This window comes from Seriola dumerili, unplaced genomic scaffold, assembly GCF_002260705.1.
Source record: "Seriola dumerili isolate Sdu_G_001 unplaced genomic scaffold, Sdu_1.0 BDQW01000149.1, whole genome shotgun sequence".
In the NCBI taxonomy this organism is placed as follows: Eukaryota; Metazoa; Chordata; class Actinopteri; order Carangiformes; family Carangidae; genus Seriola; species Seriola dumerili.
The window spans coordinates 19,462,145-19,476,405 of NW_019174404.1; the positions used below are offsets into that span (position 1 = coordinate 19,462,145).

The 14,261-nt window shown below is 41.5% G+C and overlaps 1 protein-coding gene across 1 annotated transcript; it reads right to left on the minus strand.

Annotated features, from left to right (window-relative positions):
* Positions 1 to 5,607: 5,607 nt before the first annotated feature.
* Positions 5,608 to 11,545, minus strand: LOC111225937 (leucine-rich repeat and fibronectin type-III domain-containing protein 2-like). The gene is made up of 2 exons (XM_022750996.1): positions 10,170 to 11,545; positions 5,608 to 6,598 (listed from the first exon to the last, which is right to left on the minus strand). Exons 1-2 carry the CDS (start codon positions 11,543 to 11,545, stop codon positions 5,608 to 5,610), a joined length of 2,367 nt encoding a protein of 788 aa, XP_022606717.1.
* Between the last annotated feature and the right edge of the window lie 2,716 nt (positions 11,546 to 14,261).

Below are 14,261 nucleotides of genomic sequence, written 5' to 3' on the forward strand. Positions count from 1 at the left end.
TGGTTGAATTGTTTGGGTAGAACATGAAGCGCTATGTATGGTGTAAAGTATGGTGGAGGGAGCATCATGATTTCAGGCTTTGCTGCCTCTGGACCTGGACAGTTCAACATCATTGAGGAGAAAATTAATTCCCAGTTTGTGAAGGTCTCTTACCTCTTAAGGTCAAGGTGTCTGTCCAGCTGCTGAAGCTCAGTGGAAGCTGAGTGATGCAGCAGGACAATAACCCTGAACATCAACTTATATCTATAAGAGAATTACTTAAGACGAAGAAAAAAATCCATCTCCAGTCAGGTCCAGTCAGAGTTAATCTAGTAGCGATGCTGTGGACTGACCTGTAGAGAGCCGCTCTCATCAGGCATCCTGAGGATCCGTCTGAGCTGGAGCAGTTCTGTGGGAAAAATGCTCCAAACTTCTTCTTGGTCTGATCAGCAGATACTGGAAGAGCTGGTTTGAGGTTATTGTGCCAAATGAGGTTCGATTAGTTGTTAAATCCAAGGGTTCACTTACTTTTTCCACCAGCACTCTGAATGTTTAACCCTTGTGTGGTGTTCGGGTCTGTGGGACCCGTTTTCATTTTTTATCAAAAGAAATATTATATGATTAAGTATTTTTTCAAACCCAGACTCATTGGCCTTGGCTCATTTTCTGTGAAGAATATTTATCAGAACACATTTTCAATGACCACACATTGTACACCCCCCTACACATTTTATATTAACCATACAAGTATATGCTGTTTACTGTATATTGCTTGTAATTGGGATGAAGTAAACATCTGTTAAGTATTTTAACAGAAAATTGTTTGATTGTGTTGAATTAAACCCCAACAAATGCAGCGGGTCCACCAGACCCGCCAACACTGGCTGAGTAACAAAAATATGAACATCACACAAGGGTTAATAGCTATGTTCAATAAAGACATGAAAAAGGCACATTGTGTTTGTCAGATCACGTCTCAAACCAGGTCATTCAAAAAGTGTTCACATACTTCCAGCCACTTTTTCTACAAGACAACCTCCGTTGTACTCTCTCTTTAGAGCTGATTAGTAAATGTTAGCTTGCTTCATTATACTAAGATGGTGGACATTCTAAACTTTATACCAGCTAAACATCAGCATTTAGCCAAATGCACCACTGTACAGCTTAACATAACAGAGTCACTGATATGGCTGTGGACACAACAGTTAAATTGCACTTGTCCTTATTTATTAAAGGACAGCACCAATGTTTGTGCAGGTAAAATGTTATATCGTGTTCAGTCTCATGTATTTCTAGACGTTCCTGTTCGGAGCCAGAGCATCTTGGTGGAGGAAATGTATGCAAATAGCTGCTGCTGCACCTGGTTTATCATCAGACTGACCCCTCCAGCACAGGAAACTGACTCCCAAATTTAATGTCAGAGAAAAGCAGGTGTAAAAATCCGCTGCACTGTTTTATCAGACGCAAATGGAAAGAGAGACTAAAGTCGGATAAAGTTTATAATTGAGAGAGAGAAAAATGAAAAGATGCCTAACTAAAATGAAGCTGTTCCACCGCGGCTCTCCACTCAGCACCACTTTGCCTTTTTGTTTCAAAAACACTGAACAAACCAGAAGAGTTTAAAAGGTTTATCCATAAATTTCCCTCACTGATTTTTTTTCATGCGTCATTAAACCACTGATCTTTTTGTGAGGCTTACAACATCAGACTCTTTATCTAACATTTCCTCTTCAACCAGTCCTCTAGGTTCAGCAGCAGAAAACACTTTTCCTTTTGTGCTCCATCGCTCTAAAGACGTACACAAGCCCAGCATCAGGTCTTATTTAGCAGCACTTTAGTCAGGCAACCTGCAGCTGGGCTCATGTTCATCTTTAGTCTTGGTAAGTAACTCGCTAAACTGAAACGAAATTCTGTGACCTTGGTGGTAATTGGGGACCGGCTTAGTAAATACACATTTGGTTTAAACTGATATTCTCACCTGCTCACACACACAAATCTAAGAGGATAATTCAGCCACTGCTGAGAAAGTTGTTTTTTTTTTTTGTTTGTTTTTGATGTTGCTGTCGGATCACTTCTCAATACACACCTTTATTTTGTCTTTTGAATGATTTGAATATGTTCTTTATCATAACAGCACAAAGCCCAATAATAACAACCCTCCTACATTCAGCATCCAGCGGTCATGTTCCTCCTGAGCCGACAGCAGGTGCGTATCGCTGTCTTATCATGTAACGCTTGGCCCTTGTGCAGATTATATTTACTCTGTGCTGCCGTAAGCACCTTGCCTAACAGATTATATGAATTAAGACGTTATTATGGGCTCTGGCCAGGAGCTGCATGTACCGATGATTTGTAACAAGGGCAGTGCTGAGGTGAGTCAGCAGCAACTGGCCTGATTACAGCAGCTGGACCTCAGGAGGAAAACCCTTGGCTCATCCGCGGTAAACAAAGACAATAAGGGAGCAAGGACACTCTAAAGCAGCAGTCTCAGCTCGGATAGACGTAATCAGTAATGAAATCCAAAGCACATGAGATCATTTGTGTGTTTGTGAGATGTCGCAGGAAGAGAAAACACAGAAGAGCCAGTTTGGTTCATAGGAATTAATCAATATTTTATATTCTTTTGTAGCAAAATCTTTTCACACAGAAACAGTTTTTTTTTTTTTGTTTGTTTTCTCCTAGAACCTCAGGTGAGAATCATGACTATGTCGAGTCAAGTACACACTTAAATGGCATTCTCAGTTAGCAGACTAGAGAGGATCTTTACATGATGCCACGAGCAGAGACAACAGGTTAAAGGGTCCGTTCACCCAAATTACAAAAAAATAACAGATCTTTTTCATTTACCTCTGGTGGAATCTAACATCACGATCGTCTTCGTTTCATTTGGTCAGGTTTTGAGGTATCTGTCTTTGAGATTGTCGCCTCCACCCCAGCATAATGGAGGCGGATGGATGCAGTGAAAAATATCCCATTACCCAAAGTTGTGGAGAGTTTTGACTGGATACACACAGTATTTGGTACTGGGACCAAATCATTGGTCTTTACATAGGATTTGTTGACAATTCGAAAAATATATAATATGAATATAATATTGCCATCCTTATCTTTTAATGTGTTTACCTGCATTAATGCAGACATCATATGAATATCCAATATTGCCTTGGTGATTTGCAAAATTGCCCAGGACCTAATACAGCCAGATATATTAAAGGGACAGCTACTATGATATAAACATTATGACAAAATATTGTCATATCGTATTTTCATATTGCGGTTAATTGGAGACTCTAAAGTGCCCATAGGTGTGAATGTGAGCATGTATGATTGTTTGTCTCTGTATGTCGGCCCAGTGAAAAACTGGCAACCTGTCCAGGGTGTACCCCGCCCTTGCCTAATGTGAGCTGGGATTGGCTTTAGCCCCCCACCCCACCCCCGCAACCTTACAAGGATAAGCAGTATAGATAATGTATGTATGGATGGATGGATGGATTATGATATTGGACACCCTCTCCCCTCTATATTGAAGGAAAAGGTAAAAATCTCATAGATGCACATCTTAAAACCAGAGCAAAGAAAACCAAGATCATCTACATGGTGGGTACAACTAGAGGTAAGAAGGACAATCAGCTTTTTTTTTTTTTTCAATTTGGGTGAACTGACCCTTTAAAAACAGCAAGTCATCCTCTTCCTTCTACCTGCTGTAACATGTAAAATACCCTCCCAGTGAGCCAACTAACAATGGCCAAGTTGGTACACCACAGAAAAGCACCTTCTCACGGTTTGCTTCACATGAAAATAAAAGTACTACTGTACGATTTTTCCCGCTTTTACATTCTCACCCAGTTATTGTACAAAAAAAATGCCAATATACATAACAGTACACCTAGGGAAGAAAACAATAATAATAATAATAATAAAAAAAACCAAAACAAAACATGATGAACACCCCACATCTTCAAATGCAGCAGAGACCAACAGGGTATTAAGAAAGGCATCAAAATGTGTGCGGACGTCTTGGTTGATTACTAATCTCAACAGCCACTACTTTATAGTATTTTACAGCCCGGTATGACAGAGGATGAAAGATAAATGATTGTGCTGATGAATCAATTCAAACGATACATAAACCAACCACGGTTATGTATGTATTACCAAATCGAGTTTTCAGCTGTTTGGCCCTTAATAAGTTATCTTCCTCCCCCTTTTTCTCCACTTAATGTCCTCCCTGAAGCAGCATAATGACCTTTATCAGGCTAATAAACATCAATTTGGACTCTGCTATTTAACCTGGCTAAATGAGTAATTGTCGTACTCTCTTGTTTGTGTTGCCTAAAGAGAATTAGCTGAATAATACGTCCCGCTGTGCGTTTCAGCGAACGATTAAAAGGGGGCCTGATGGATTTCAAAGACCATTCATGTCTGGCTACTGTAATATGTGCTGATAGCATCTGAAACCAAACCCTGAGAGAACACTCTGTTTACATCAATGGCCTCTTCGCCTACAGGGACCGCTGTCGCCAGTGCTACCCAGTGGGGGGGGGGGGGGGTATCAAAGCGTTCAGAGAGACAGGATTTCAACCTGAGCTGGAAACATTACTGAATCTGATTGGCTGGAGACGAAATCATTCTTTGAAGCTTTTGCAGACAATTAAAGAACTTTGTGTTTTTGTGTTTGTGACCCATCTGGTACATTTGGATTTTTGTTGTATTTCCATTCACTGTCATAGAATAATAACCTCATACGATACATAACCTGAGGTAGAAATACAAGACTGGCTTGTTGTGGTTCAGAGAATGAACGGGAAGAATGGTTCTAGAGAACAGGATTTGCTATTTGAAAATATGTCATGTTGTCCGTTTGTGGCTGATTGAAATTTGACTCAGAGTGCTGTTTAAAGATGGGAAACTGCTGTGTGTGTGTGTGTGTGTGTGTGTGTGTGTGTGTGAAGGGACACTGTAGCCTTTGCATGTGTGTGTATGTGTGTTCAATCGCTGACAACTACAACCTCATTACAGAGCTCTGTCTGCTGATGATTCACTTCAAATAATAATAAATAGTAAAAATGATAGAAAAAACAAGATGAAAATAAAAATGACTTTGTTTTAATTTTTCTATTCGCTCCTCTGGTCCTACTGTTGCAGTAGTCCCATTTCATGCTGAGGATCCACGACACTGTGATGCGCATTCAGTTCACCACAGTCGAGGCAAATCCTCTTGGTGTTCTTTTGATACAGACGTAGCAAATCCACTTTGAATTTCTCATCTTGCTTTCCCCTCCTTTTTCCTTGGAGATACTCTCACATACCCTGTGGATCGGGAATTATTCCATTTGGGCCATATATCGGCACAATCCTAGACGCTGTGCTGTTTCAAATGGGAACAGTTTTTTTTTTTTTTCAAATACAGTTAGAGACTGTCAGAGAGTTGAGGTCATGGCCAGGAATCTATCGATTCAAGTGTCTTTTTGCACATAATTACTTGGACAGTATTCACATGGATGAACTTCATGCAATACCCAAAGGTGGATTACCGCTGGAGCGTCCCTCCCCCTGCACTCATCTTCCTGTAGTTCCTAGTATAGATTTATAGTTTGGCCATGGACCTCACAGTCAGACCGGCTGCACTCAAACTGTGCTCTCCATCACCCACTCCGAGCTCTCAAAAGTGGGCTTCTCGTCCTCACTGTCATCATACTGCAGCAGCATGCCGTTCACAGACAGACTGCGCTTAGTCCAGATGTTACTGATCCTTCGAGGGTAGTTGCTGCGGCACTGTGCGGCCCCCACGTGACCCATGTCAAAGGAGTGGCTTCTCTTGGGCTTACCCTCCTGGGGCAGCCCTAGGAGACGTCCCAGCATGGTGGTGGACTCGGCCCTTCCCAGCAGGGGTTCTTTATCAGAAGGGGGAGCCATAGCCACTGTCATCATGGCGTTGGAAGCGGTGGAGGGGCCAGAAGTCCCTTGGTGGTCCCTCGCTACCCCTCGCAGCTCCAGCGAGGTGAAGGCCCCTAAAAGGTGGTCCAGGTTTGGCCGTGCTTTGGCGCCGTGCCCGTGCCTCCTGAATTTGCTGCTGGGAAGGGTGCTGCATTCACTGCCCTGCATGCTGTAGCGGTCGCCAGCCCCTCTTCCTGTTTGGCTGTCTAATGAGTTAGAAGAGGAGGAGGATGAGGAGAGGCTGCTCTGGAGGGAGCCACACTTGAACTCTACCATTTCCTCACGCATGACCACCACCGTAGACTTGACCTGTGGCGGGGCGCCGTTGAACCTGTTCAATCCCCCATTGGTCTGCGAGTACGTGTTGCTAACAGTCGGTAATTTATTAGCCTGGATACCACTGGTCACCTTATAGCGCACCATGAGGATGATGATGAACACCAGCAGCGTGGCCACAATGATGCCGCCAATCACCAGGATCATGGTGCCCCCCAGGAATCCACTGTGAAGAGACTGGCACTGCGGGTAGTCCTCCGTGGTGATGAACTGGACGCAGCCGACAATGTTGGTGGCAGTGAGGGTGGTGGCAGTGTCATCCCAGATGGCCAAGACGCACAGGTCATACTGCATCCCTGGGACAAGATTTGTGACTACAAAGGCTCTGTTAGTCATAGGAATCATCCTACAAGAAGACAAAGAGAGAGAGACACAGCGTTAACAATGCAGACTTCTTACTATGGGAGTTCAACACAAGGCCAGAGAACAGTGGTGTTAAAAGCAACACTGTCTTTGTTTGTTATGCCCGGGTAGATCAAAGAAATAGCCAAAATGAAGCATGCTAAGTAGCTATTTATATGCACAGAGTAATTCAGAAAGATGACTTCATTGGTCCCAGTGTTATTCCATTTGATATGCATGAAGCAAGAGGAATGAGATAAGAATTGAATGGCCACGTTTTGTGTATTGTTTTGGCTAAACATCATTTCTTGTAGATTCCATTTAACACTGATTAAGTTGTTTTGAACTCTTTCATTATGCTACGCCTCGCTGCTTTTGACTGATGCTGAAAGCCAATGCTGCAGTATGTTAATTGTTCAAGATGTATTGGCAATCAATAAAATGCCGTGAGAACCTCTGTTTTCGTTGTGTAAACAAGAAGTAACAGAAGCTTTTATCCATCAAACGCCTCTGTCTATAGAAATTTGATCGCACAAAGACATCTAATTAAATACTAGAGTTGTCACATTATGCTGTCATAGAGCTTTAAATACACCTTACAGTATTTAAACCTCTGTCTCCTTATGGTTATATGAAAGCCCTTTCTATCAAAAGCTATATGGAAAAGACATAAAGAGATTTATTCCTCCGCCTGTCATTATCAACACAAGTGTTTTAGCACCTTGTACGTGACTTGGCAACGGATCATAGTTAATGCCGTTTGTCTTGATGTGCGGTTTCTTGTGGCGCCTGACTTGTCAAACATTCTGCAATTACACTGTTAACATTACACAAGCTGAGTGGTAGAAGATGTGTTTTGAAGGAGTTAGATCATTGCTGTGGCTGTATGCTCTCTCTTAACTGCAGTTAACTATACTGACCATTTCACGATGGAATGGAGCATCATTGAGATGTCAAACTAAAGTGGGCCATTTGCGGACCCCAATATCGCTAGGGATAATGCTCATATTGGATGAATTTGAATGTAAGATAAAGCGTCTACTGTTGCAGTGGGGATGTAAATGCGTGAAAATTTGATGCTGAGCTAAAAATTTATGCTATATCTACAGTCCTATCAAGCCTTTTCATCAACTATAGATCCAACTTTAACCACTTCACCAGTTTGAATTACCAAATGCAAACCATATCCACACCTTAATCACGTGTCTTAGTTGCACTATGCTGTATATCAGTGCTTCCCAACCAGGGGTATTTGAACTTCTGCAGTTGAAGTGGATAAGTTGAAATAGAAAGCTAAATGTAATGCATGAATACTTGGTTGAAATGTTGAGACTCTGCCTCTGCTAGTGGTAAAAGGCAGGACTGCAAATGTGACCAAACCTACTGAGAAAACATTGGCCCAGCCTAAACATCAATGGTTCCAGGAATACTATGTCTTGAATCAAAAGTAACAATGGCTTCTTTTATATAATTAATAGTGTTCAATAGAGAAAAATAAATGTATACCATATGGGTATTCAATGGCCCTTGATAGCCTTATTGGTAGTTATCTATGAATAGATTCCTCAGTCATCCATCCATTGTTGGCTTGCTGTTCTCCGATAGTACAAGCATCCAAAGCTTTGATCCATCTAAAGCGCCTCCACCACAGAGCCCAGACACCAGCACGGCTGCAGTCCATTATTCATCCTTAATTGCCTTTTTCCATAACCAGGAAGAAGCTGTGTTGCCTCACGTGTTCAGGAGAACTCATGCAATCGCTCTCCTCCCCCACATGGCTCTGATTGATTTTTAATCATGCTATTGCTTGAGTGCAGACAGTACCCTGGGAAACTGTGTCAGCCAACTAGAGCACAGTAGGTGTGCATGTGCAGGCAATGAAGTCATATCAATATTAATTCAAAAACAGTAGTTGGCCTCCCTATGCACATTATCTTTTCCTCCCTGCTCCTAATTTGTCTTTTGGCATGCAAAAGAACTACACGGGCATTAATCTATAAGCACTCAGATCTATTGCTTTAGGTCATTTTCCTGTTGTAGATACATTACACTCCATGTTCCATGAGTATGAAGTAGAGATGCTTTTAAAGCATCAAATACACATGACAAAGACAACTTCAGCGTTAGCTTTTTTAACATAATAGTTAGCAGTTGTGCAGGAAAGTGAACCAAATGAGAAAACAACAAAATTAAAGGGGTGTAAAGTATGTATCACTTAAATGTCTCAAAGTAGCATTTAAAACAGCGAAGATTGGTGTTAGTAATGATTCTGTGAATTAACAATAATAATTTTTCCTGGAAATTTCGTAAATGCTGCAAATCAATGAACACAGAAAATAAATGCTGTTTACAAAGTCCACATTAGTGTTATGTTTGCAATTTTGTATGCAATAGAGAAAATTCATAAGGCATTTACTAGAAACATGGATGAGTCATCCAATGTTTCTTTCACTGGAAAGAAAAAAAAAGGGTATTAAAAATTCCTATTGTTGTCTTTTCTCTGGCATGACAAACTGACACAGAGTGTGCAGGCAAGGAAATCAGATAAACAACTTGTTATTGAATTTGCAGAGATGGTGTGTTGGATTCACAGTGTTTGAACAAAGTAATATCTTTCGTCATTACAGTGTACAGTTCTAATCTCCTTTTCACAGCTAATAACCAGATATTTTGCCCTCCCATATTCTGTCAATTACCTTTTAGTAAATGGCTCCTGCTGGAAACATACAGTACAGGTAAACTGTGCAGGACTGTTGCACTGAATAAATTAACTTTCAGCGAATTCATGATGAGGTGCTGCACAACGGCACAAATATAAAACTACTGTTACTTCTATCCACGACGGGCAACTTTTCTGATGCATTGAATATCCCCTTTAGCATAACTGAGGAAGTAATTCTCTTGACGGATCCATTAATGTGTTTAGGTGCATTGGGCAACCGGAACCAGAAGGGGATACTGAATTCCAAAATGATATGTGTGATATGATGTCAGATAAAATGTATCATAAAGAATTGCAAATAGGATGCATGAAAGGTCGATCTATTTGTTTGCTCTTACAACACAAGCCCAGTACATTTGGTCCTTTTTAATGTCTCCAAACTCACTGTCTCATTTGACATAGGAAATTGATTACACAGAGCCTGGAGATCTCCAGCTGCAGTCTCCGAGCTTACACTTCATGGACTTGAGCAGCTTAAGAAGGATACATTAAAATGAGGGTCTATAATCCTTTTTCTTCTTGGATTTCTAATTAATGGTTCAGGGTGAGGATTTCACTTTGGGTTTTCTTAAAAATGTGAAAGCAGCATGCTCACCAGTTGTCAATTTAAGGAAAGAAGAAAAAAAATAAATCAAGGATTAGAAAAATAAATGTTGATCTCCGAGTAACACTTCAAAGAAAATGACTGTCTCAAGTACTCACTCAGCAAACAATTAGCAATCGACTCAAGAAGCTGAGCAGTGAATGTTGTGAAGTTATATATTATAGATTACCTCAGGCTTAATTTACCACTTTGACCAGAAAGGTCTCAGCTCCTACTTGGATGTAATTGAATTATATCACTCCTTCTTACCTGTAAATGAGGACTTCATCCTCTGAACAATTGTACTGTAGCTGAAACATTTTTACTTTTGGAGTTGATTTGCTAACAGTCCACTTGACCAGAGCAGAGGCGGCGGTCACTTCTGATACAGACACCACCTTCTCTGGTGGAGGTTTAGGCTCCCCTTTACTGATCTTGGTAGAGCTAGTTATGTCCGATAGCCCAGACTTGGGCTGCGTGGTACGATTTGTACCATTACTCAAATGGGGGAGTTGAATGATTGATAGCTCAATGGTGGCTGTAGATTCCCCAGCAGCATTAGCAGCTATGCAAGTAAAGGTGCCGTAATCCTTGGATGTGGTGATTGTTATGTCCAGGGTGCCATTTTCATATACTGTTGCTCGAGAGGAGTTGCTGATCAAACGGTCGTCAGGAGCAACCCAATGCACAGTTGGCATTGGGTCGCCAACAGCTTTGCAGCGCAAGCTAGCCGTTTGGCCTTCCAGAACGAGCAACTTGTGTGTATGTTGTGTGATCAAAGGTGGCTCACAAACAAACTCCTCCTCACGAACAGACCAAAAATAGCGCCCCTTTAGACTGGCGGGAGAAGCGCAGGTTTCCATGTCATCCTCACGTTCCAGCCTTCGAAGCCAAAGCACCTCACAGTTGCAGTGCAATGGGTTTCCACCAAAGCTTAGAGAAAGCGGAGGTGCGTAAGGAGTGCTCATCACAACACTGCTCTGGGAGCGCGCAAAGATGGGGTCCGGAGGGAGCTTCTGCAGACGGTTGGAGGTGAGGTCCAAACGGGCCAGTTTATCCAGATCTGTAAAAGTCCCCTCAGAAATGAAGGAGATGAGATTATGATCCAGACTCATCTGATGGAGGTTGACCATCTTGCGGATGGCTTCCCAAGGCACACTGCGCAAGTTATTATATGACAAATCCAAATCCTCCAGTGTCAGTAACAAGTCATCAAAGGCTGCTTTGGAGATCCGACTTAGCTGATTGTTGTTGAGGATCAGGTGCTGCAGGTTGATCAGCCCTCGAAGGTCATCCGGTCCCAGCTCGGTCAACCGGTTACTGTCCAGGTGCAGGGATCTCAGGGTTTCCAGGTCAATGAAAGAGAAAGGCTGGATGGTGCTGATGGTGTTGCGGGACAAGGTTAGATCCACCAGGCCTGACATGTTGGCAAAGTCCAAAGTGGAGATCTTGAGGATGAAGTTGCCGCCCAGCCGGAGCTCCACAGTTCGCCGGTCGATGTCCGGTGGAACGAAGAGCAGGCCTTTTGAGGGGCACAGAGTCCCTAGAGACTCTGAGAGGTTCTGGCAGACACAGTATTTTGGACATGCATGGACCATCGTAACTGTGGTTCCCAGAAGCAGGAGACTGATGACCACTTTGTCCATGTTAATTCATAGAAAGGGGACCTGCAAAAACAAAAGAAAACATGATTAATTTGAATTTAATATGATGATTTAAGATTTGACCACTTTACATATTTTTGGCTGCATGATGATTTCAGATCCAGTGCCTCTGTCCATTCTTACATTAAAATAAGATGATCCTCACATTCAGAGACATTTCCATTTAGTCATCCATTTTTCCCAAGAAAATAGTGTGTGGAAGCTTCCCATTAACACAGGTCAGATAAAACTCCACTATGGTCCTCAGACCATGTAGGCAAAAATTGCTCACTTGCTGAGGTGGTCTGATTATCCTCCATGAGGATTTTTCACATTAATATTCCCTATTATAATATTCATTATGCATTTCTTTTGCAATGCAAAGAACAGGTGAGAAATCACATGAGGATTGTCTGAATGAAGCTCTGGATTAAACAGTGCTAAGAAGCTATTTTTAATGACGCACGCTTATAAGCAGGTCATTACTGAAACACTAACATGCATGCAGTGGAAACTAGTTCAAGTGCACGGCACATGCATGTGTAATGCGGAGTTCTTCATTTGAACGAGACTTGCAGGATTAAAATTACTGCTCATGGTCTTTTACACTGTCTTCCTCTTTCTGTATCTCTGTGCATGTCTCCCCATTGTCTCTGCAACGTTTTGGCAAAGGATAATGCAATTTGGAAAAAAAATTCCACGAGCCGCAGGTGTTAGACTCATCAGACTTGGCTGACAAAATCAGCACGCCTCTGTGAACGTCTTAACAGCCCTCACACCTGGCTGACTCCTCTGAATGGATGGCCACACTTGGCTTCATCCAACGAGCTTTTAATTCCCCCAGACATTTGTATCATTAATTCCTAATAAACTAAAAACCTAAAAATCAATTTCAATCATCATTTTCTTTTTCTCTTCTTTTTTTCTTTTACACCAGCAACATTTATTAATGGAAAGCTCTGCCTTCTAGTCCGGGTGGTTCTCACTCGTGCCATGGGGAGGCACAGTTGTAATGTTTCAATGTTGACCATATGTTTGTGCTATCATTCATTATTATTCATAAGTGTGTGAGATGCTGGTTGTGGCATGAGGACTTCTTATCTCCGACTTGCATGTAAAACCCCTTCATGTATAGACCCTGCTTTTCAATAACTCATAATTGGAAGAAGCAATATGTATAAGTAACCCCTCTTCTTCCTTCAATACCAGTTTGCAATTATATCATGAAGTGCCACTGCAACTAGACTGTGTGTTACACTGAGATAATTACAATGAAATGGCAGGCGGGAAAAGTAGTGATTCATAGAGACTCTGCAATAATCATTAAAACTGTGGAAATTAATATAAAAAAGTGGAGAAATTGACATTTTCACAAACATCATGTCCATAAAATGAGCCAAATTTATGATGGGACCAAATGCTGTTTGCAGTTTCAGTTTATTGTGCTACCGTTTAGCTTTTTAATACCATAGAAATGCAATACAAAGTATCATAAATAAAAAAAGAGCCAAAGGCCAAAATGCAAAACTGAAATGAAAGCCATCTAAAAAGAAGAGAAGGAGCATTACTAATATGTAAGTCATACGACAAGTACTTGAAGGCACAAAAAGTTATTTGGCTTAACTTAGCTCTTATATTTTCAACTTTAAAGCACAACTATATAACTTTTGCTCAACAGTGGTAATTTCAAGATAAGCTCCAGCAAAGTGTAACAGTAGCACAGGTAGAGAGCAGTGATAAAGTAAGCAAACTGACTCAGTAATGTCCATACACAGCAATATCTATGCAAGGTTTACTGTCATTAGCTAACACTGGAAACCATAAATGCTAGAGCAGGTTGTAGCTGTATTGAATTAAATTCTCTTCTTCACTAATTGTGGTGATGACAAATGACCAGACCAGAAAACTCAGCATTTCAGCACAGACATTCCATGTACATTCACAGATAACCCTTTCCTCTCAGCTGTGATGCGTTTCTGAGCAGCCCTTTCTATTAAAATTGAATCAGCACTGCAGGAAACTGTGAAAGGTTTATTTTAGTCAAATAATCACAGACTTGATGCATACAGTTCTGACCCTCTCAGCACTCTGGACCAAATCCCCACAAGGCCTCATGGTGAGAGCTGTCAGTGATGACAGACAGTCTCTCTCATGGACTCCTGTTAATGGACAGCATTGACAAAACACCAGACGAAAAGCCCCGCAAACCCAGAATAAGCAGCCTTTTTTAAATTTTCTTTTGATCTTCTTTTCCTTTGAAAAGGGACAATTGTGGGTGGGGTATTTCCAAAAAATATAGAGAACATAGAACATTTGCAGAAATGCATAGTGCTGGGTTCAGTTGAAAAGTTCAGTATAGTTTCCAATTTCGCAGCAGTTTCCTATTAAATCAAATGTTATTTGTGGGGAGTGTTGTGGTTTGTGGGCAGAGAAAACCCAGCTGAGGAGAGGCTGAGGTGACCTTTGAGGGACAGAAGAGGTTAAGTCCCAAAGAGATGAGAACCAGGGATGATGTTCAAGGTCCACATCTATTTACTCGTGGCCTTTACCAAGCCCACAACACCATCTACAGCACCATTCAATGTCAGGAGATGTAGCTGAATTACTGACAGGGACTCATTCTATACACTTCCACAGTGCATTAGTGGTGGTGATATACAGAACTGTGAAATTCATTTTTAACTCATCTGAATGGATGTGACCCTGTGGCTTCTTAAGT

What these genes read in the sequence shown, in the direction of transcription:
- LOC111225937 (XM_022750996.1), bottom strand. Translation starts at nt 11,545, where the DNA reads ATGGACAAAGTGGTCATCAGTCTCCTGCTTCTGGGAACCACAGTTACG. An exon ending in GATGAAGTCCTCATTTACAG is followed by an intron (nt 6,599 to 10,169) that starts GTAAGAAGGAGT and finishes GTCTTCTTGTAG; the next exon opens with GATGATTCCTATGACTAACA.